General features: G+C 44.4%; 1 protein-coding gene across 1 annotated transcript in view; it reads left to right on the top strand.

Annotated features, from left to right (window-relative positions):
* The window catches only part of LOC112076688 (uncharacterized), a 43,547-nt gene that overhangs the window by 25,086 nt on the left and 11,491 nt on the right, over positions 1–6,970 (top strand). The window contains 2 exon segments of the mRNA XM_070441417.1: positions 1,063–1,262; positions 5,556–6,190. Coding sequence (XP_070297518.1) covers positions 1,063–1,262; positions 5,556–6,190 — 835 coding nt within the window.

Below are 6,970 nucleotides of genomic sequence, written 5' to 3'. Positions count from 1 at the left end.
TGCCCAGAAACCCCCCCACACCGCCTCCGCACGCGGCCGCCGAGGTACCGGTGCAGAGTATCAATGTGGAGGCTATATACAGGTGTTACGGTACAGAGTCAATGTGGAGCTATTCAGGGTGTTACGGTACAGAGTCAATGTTGGAGGCTATATACAGGTGGGTTACTGGTACAGCAAGTCAATGTGGAGCGGCTATATACAGGGTGTTACGGTACAGAGTCAATGTGGAGGCTATATACAGGGTGTTACGGTACAGAGTCAATGTGGAGGCTATATACAGGGTGTACCGGTACAGAGTCAATGTGGAGGCTATATACAGGGTKTTACAGTAAAGAGTCAATGTGTGAGTCAATGTGAAATACTTATTCATTAACTGTGTTCAAATGTTCACAATGCCCAATACATTACCTCATTCTAAGTAGTATGCTGTATACTTGAAATAGAGTCTTTTAGATTAACTGGTATGCTAGTGTGGACATTTTTTTTAACACCTATTGATTCTGTCAAAGGGCAAAGGGGGGAGATCCAGAGATTGTTAAWTCCAGTCATAGTCTACCTCAGTCTCGTCTTGGAGTCTGTGTTTCAGTAAGACTAACGCTTTAGATCACACCGACAGCGTCGTTGCACCAGAATTACRTTCATTTCCAATGAGAACGCAGCGTTGCCTTGCGTTCTGTGAGGTGCGTAACGTTGGATGTATCGTTCGTATGCGATCAAACTGTATGCGTAGACCGTTTGACAGAAATGGTAGCAGAAGGTGAACGTTGAACTTTTGTTGCGCACATATCCAGACGATGCTGTGTACCACGGTGCTGTCGGTGTGTTGGAAGTTAGAGTTTTACCCCCACTAATGTAAAAGGCACAATGTGTAGCTCAAACAACAACAAAGCAGTCACCCCGCCCCTTTGGTATATCTTATGTTATGGTTGGGATTTTGGGACAGTAAACTGATCCCAGATCAGTTCCTAAGGTCATGACTTACCTGAGGCTGTACCACACAGAGAACTAATGTTTGGTTTCCTTTGGTGACTAACAATAAACCCTCACCGTGCCTCCTACCAGCGCCCGTAACCGAGAACCACGACACCCTGATGAGGGACGCCACGCCCGCCAAAGCTGTCGCCGCCGGAGACCTGATCACCACGGTAACGCCGGAGAAGAAGGCGGAGGAGGAGAAGGCCGAGGAAGAGGAGGCACAGACCAACGCTACGGAGACGTCAGATCCTAACGTCCCCTCAACCCCCCTCAGACAAGACAACAAGGTAAACATCATCCTCCTCCTCCTCTTCCTCATATTAGCCAATGGGGTTAGTCTTAGAAGTTTGGTTTGTTTTAAAGAGTTCCATTACCAATATGATTGATCCAGGGTGACGCAGCAACTCTGAGTTGAAAAAACACATCCTATAAACTTTAATGACTTTAATGACTTTAACTTTAACGGACTCTGAGTCCGTTCTGTATGAGGACCAGAGGGGTGTACTACGAAGCAATGTCAACGACTTAGCCCGCTAACTTGAAGAAATATTCGGAAATATTCTGAGATTGTCATTGTGTTATATATATATATCATTTATTCTTTTAGCAAGGTAAGCTTGAATGTCCATGGTCGAATGACCACAAAAACACATCGAAGTTAGCTTTATAGTCAATAGTTATCCTGGTTGTTTATCAAAGATATCCGGCTAGTTCGTTGATCTATCTTATTTATATAAAGAACTGTAGATTGACGGAATCCTAAACGGCTGTCATCATGCGACATTACTTCCTGATTTGCTTATCACTGTCAGTACTGTCAAAGGAGTTACACAAGCATTATCTGTGTACTGTCAAAGACTGTACAAACAGCTTATCACATGTCAGTACGTGTCAAAGACGTACACACTTATCACTTCAGTATGTCAAGACGTTACAACACTTTATACTGTCAGTACTTCAAAGACGTTACAAACACTTTATCACTGTCCCATATGTCAACGGACGTTAGCAACAGCTTTATCACTGTCGTACTGTCAACGACCGTTACAACACTTTATCACTTGTCGGCACTGTCAACGGAACGTTACAAACACCTTTATCACTTCAGTACTGTCAACGGACGTTACACAGCCTTCATCACTGTCATACTGTCAAGAGACGTCGTGACAACAGCTTTATCACTGTCAGCACTGGTCAACGGACGTTACAAACAAGCTCTTATCACTGCAGTACTTGTCAACGACGTTACAACACTTTATCACTGTCAGTACTTCAAAGCGACGATACAACAGCTTTATCACTTGTCAGCACGTCAGATCGGAACGTACAACAGCTTTCATGTCCGTACTGTCACAGTCACAACCGTTTTATTGCAACGTCACGGATACAACAGCTTTAATCCACTAGTCAGTACTGTCAACGGACGTTACAACAGCTTTATTCAGTACTGTCAACGGACGTTACAACAGCTTTATCACTGTCAGTACTGTCAACGGACGTTACAACAGCTTTATCACTGTCAGTACTGTCAAAGGACGTTACAACAGCTTTATCACTGTCCGTACTGTCAAAGGTAGAAAGTAAGATAAGAGTCTTTACAACCCATGCCTAGATGAACCTCTTTTAAGTCTTCTCCTAAACAGTTAAGGAGTGTAATTTCTTTATTTAGAGTATAGGGTGTCACCCCACAAAAGGATTAATTATTTCAAGGTTTATACAAATATGTCCATTCAATAGAACGTTCCGTCCGAAAAAAACAATTGTCCGAACCCAATGTCTCTACCATATATGGTTAAGAAGTTGCAGCCGATTTACTCTGAGAATGTGGCATGTTTAGAGTGAATGGAACGTGTTTAGAGTGAATGGGAACGTGTTTAGATTTGAATGGGAACGTGTTTAAGGTGAATGGGAACGTGTTTAGAGGGAATGGGAACGTGTTTAGAGTGAATGGAACGTGTTTAAGGTGAATGGGAACGTGTTTAGATTTGAATGGGAACGTGTTTAAGGTGAATGGGAACGTGTTTAGAGGGAATGGGAACGTGTTTAGAGTGAATGGTACGTGTTTAAGGTGAATGGGAACGTGTTTAGAGGGAATGGGAACGTGTTTAGAGTGAATGGAACGTGTTTAGAGTGAATGGAACGTGTTTAGAGTGAAATGGGACGTGTTTAGAGTGAATGGAACGTGTTTAGAGTGAATGGAACGGTGTTTAGAGTGAATGGGAACGTGTTTAGAGTGAATGGGAACGTGTTTTAGAGCGAATGGAACGTGGTTAGAGGAATGGGAACGGTGTTTAGAGTGAATGGACGGATGTGAGGAGTGAATGGAACGTGTTTAGAGCGAATGGAACGTCGTTTAGAGCGAATGGAACGTGGTTTAGAGGGAATGGAACGTGTTTAGAGTGAATGGAACGTGTTTAGAGTGAATGGAACGTGTTTAGAGTGAATGGAACGTGTTAGAGGGAATGGAACGCTGTTAGAGTGAATGGAACGTGTTTAGAGTGAATAGGAACGTGTTTAGAGTGAATGGAACGTGTTTAGAGTGAATGGAACGTGTTTAGAGTGAATGGGAACGTGTTTAGAGTGATGGAACGTGTATGAGTGAATGGAACGTGTTTAGAGTGAGATGGAACGTGTTTAGAGTGAATGGGAACGTGTTTAGAGTGAATGGAACGTGTTTAGAGCGAGGAACGGTTTAGATGAATGGGAACGTGTTTAGAGCGAATGGAACGTGTTTAGAGTTGAATGGGAACGTGTTTAGAGCGAATGGAACGTGTTTAGAGCGAATGGGAACGTGTTTAGAGTGAATGGGAACGTGTGTTAGAGTGAATGGAACGTGTTTAGAGGAATGGGAACGTGTTTAGAGTGAATGGAACGTGTTTAGAGGAGTGAATGGAACGTGTTTTGAGTGAATGGAACGTGTTTAGAGTGGAATGGGAACGTGTTTAGAGTGAATGGGGAACGTGTTTAGAGGAATGGGAACGTGTTTAGAGCGAATTGGGAACGTGTTTAGAGTGAGAAGGTTAGACGGAATGGGAACGTGTTTAGAGTGAATGGGAACGTGTTTAGAGTGAATGGGAACGTGTTTAGAGTTGAATGGGAACGTGTTTAGAGTGAATGGGAACGTGTTTAGAGTTGAATTGGGAACGTGTTTAGAGTGAATGGAAACGTGTTTAGAGTGAATGGGAACGTGTTTAGAGTGAATGGAACGTGTTTAGAGTGAATGGAACGGTGTTTTAGAGTGAATGGAACGTGTTAGAGTGAATGGGAACGTGTTTAGAGTGAATGGGAACGTTGTTTAGAGTGAATGGGAACGTGTTTAGAGGAATGGAACGTATCACGGTCATGATCAGAAAGAAAGGACTGTGGCGTCGCTCCTTGGCAGAACGGCGTTAACTACGAACGTCAACTTGACAAGCTAATTTACTAGCGCCTTGTAAGGTTTGTGAGTGAAAAGATGTGCTTTTTCTAAATGAAATCCACTGAATACAACAACTAAATGAGGACTAAATATATTCTGAACAGAAATATAAACGCAACGTATCGAGTGTTGGTCCCATGTTTCATGAGCTGAAATTTTAAAGATCACAGAAATGTTACATACGTACAAAAAGTTTATTTCTCTGAGGAGTATGTTTGTTTGTAATAAAGCCCTTTTGTGGTAAAAAAAAAAAAAAAATAACATATTCTGATTGGCTGGGCCTGGTTCCCCAGTGGGTGGGCCTATTACCTCCCAAGCCCACCCACGGCTGTGCCCCTGCCCAGTCATGTGAAATCTATAGATTAGGCCCTAATTCATTCATTTCAATTGATTTTTTTCTATGTACTGTAACTCAGTAAAATCATTGAAGTTGTTGCATTTATTTTGTTCTGTATATATTTACGTACAAAGCTAACGGACTAAATTTCAATATCCACCCTCCGCGAAAGACCGTCTGTTCCTGTTTTCATTGTGTATTTCTGAGTCTTTCCCTTTAAATCGCCATAGAAACGGCCCCTCCCAACGTAGATTGATCGCCAATATAGGCAGTGAAAGCCAAGGATCTGAAGGTGAACATGATTATTGATCTTGATTTGGAGGTGGTTTCCTAGCGAAAACCTCACAGCAGTGCAGCTTGGCAGGGTCGTGTTTCGGAGGGCGCACGGCTCTCGACCTTTCGCCTCTCCCCGAGTCCGTACGGGAGTTGCAGCGATGAGACAAGACTGTAACTACCAATTGGATAAAATAATATTTACACTGTCAAGTCTATTAAGGTGATAATATCGTAGAGAACAATCTAATGATTCATTCTATGTAATTGATAATGACATGGGGCAAAGAAAACAACATTTTGACATTCATTTCATAGCACCCTCTTGAATTGTCCAGTTCTTCCTGTACAGTGTACAGCAGTGACTGAACTCCCTACAGCGTATGACTTGGCCGTTTATTATTGATTTCCCAAATGCTTCCAGCTTATCTACCCGCTGCTATACTATAACTGACTGCTTCTTGTCTAATTAGCTTGTCTTTTYTCCTCCCGTCCATTCTGCTCATATGTTTTGACTCACCCATCCATACCACCTCCCGCTCCCTCCATCAGCGCTCCCCATGCCTGTACTCCTGTGACCCCCTCCGCTCTGAGCTCTCCCTCCCCTCCTCCCCCGTGGCCTCCACCAAGGTCCGTCGGCGACGCAGGGAGAACGCGTCCCGTAAACGCTGTGCGTCCGTCAGCCCGGCTAAATCCTCGGCGGGGTGCCSCCGGCGCCAGGCCAAAGCGGACCGCGCCGCCGCCCTCCTAGAGGAGCAGGTGTTACTCCTGTCGGCCCGGAAACAGCGTCTAGAACAGCTGAAGGCCCACGGGAGGCGGGGCGGCACTCTGTTCTCCTTCTCCCTGCACCTCCCCGACCTCTCCTCTTACCTAGACGAGGATGGCTACCTCACCTTCCCCGAYATCACGGAGCTCACCTTCCTCCCTGAGAGCGTGCAGCACTTCCGTCCGTTCAGGTCACCCTCTCTCATCCCCTGCTTCCTCTTCATCTTCTTCTTCCTCTTGTCCACGTCGTTCTCGGTACCCTACGCCCTCACGCTGTCCTTCCCGCTGGCGTTGTGTCTGTGCTACCTGGAGCCCAAGGCGGCTTCTCTCACCGCATCCATCGCTCAGGGCCTGCATCAACATGACAGTTGTTCAGAGGAAGAGGAAGAGGAAGACGAAGAGGTGTGTCCTACTTACAGTAGGCCTTAAACTATACTATTCCAGTAAGGTCACAGAATAGTCTTATTGTGTCCTGTCCAGACTTGGCCTACATCCAAAAAATGTCACCCTATTCCCTATTCCCGGGCTCTGGTTAAAAGTAGGTCACCGTATAGAGAATAGGGTGCCATTTTCCCGATGWACCCTCAATGACCTTTTGTCTGTCAGTGTTCCTACTTTCAGAGCCTCGTTTCTTTGCTTCGTCACTAGATGACATCGTCATGACATCACCATCACATGATCAACATTTATTATCTTAATGCATACAGAGATGTTCATGCAAGTTGCACCATTTCCTGTTGGATGGCTTTTTAATAAAAAATAAATAAATAAATAATATAAGCTTCTAATATAAAGGTAAACTCCAATGTTAAATGATTGCTCCTTTACCACAGCAGGGACCTTTGTCCGTTTGAGGGTGGATTTAACGGGTAAAGTATGTTGCTCGTGTCATCTTCGTTCACGGCCGTAGACTGCGGCCGCTTTAGACTAGAAGCATACAGACATATTGTTCCACTCAGTCACCCAGTCAGTCAAGAGATTCATTCTGTTAAACTAGATCTATACGGACTCCAGTCCATTCTGTATAAACTAGATCTTATACGGGACTCCAGTCCATTCTGTATAAACTAGAGTGTTAAGCATCAGAGGCTTGCATCATAGCAGCTCTGGTCTTGCAAACGCTTCCTGTTTCACTGTGACGTGTGTGTGTGTGTGTGTGTGTGTGTGTGTGTCTCCATCTAGCCAGAGGTAAATGCAAGAGA

The sequence above is a fragment of the Salvelinus sp. IW2-2015 genome, unplaced genomic scaffold (genome assembly GCF_002910315.2).
Source record: "Salvelinus sp. IW2-2015 unplaced genomic scaffold, ASM291031v2 Un_scaffold3925, whole genome shotgun sequence".
Classification (NCBI taxonomy): domain Eukaryota; kingdom Metazoa; phylum Chordata; class Actinopteri; order Salmoniformes; family Salmonidae; genus Salvelinus; species Salvelinus sp. IW2-2015.
Note: the sequence above shows the minus strand (reverse complement) of the source record. Positions and strands in the feature narration are given on the sequence as shown.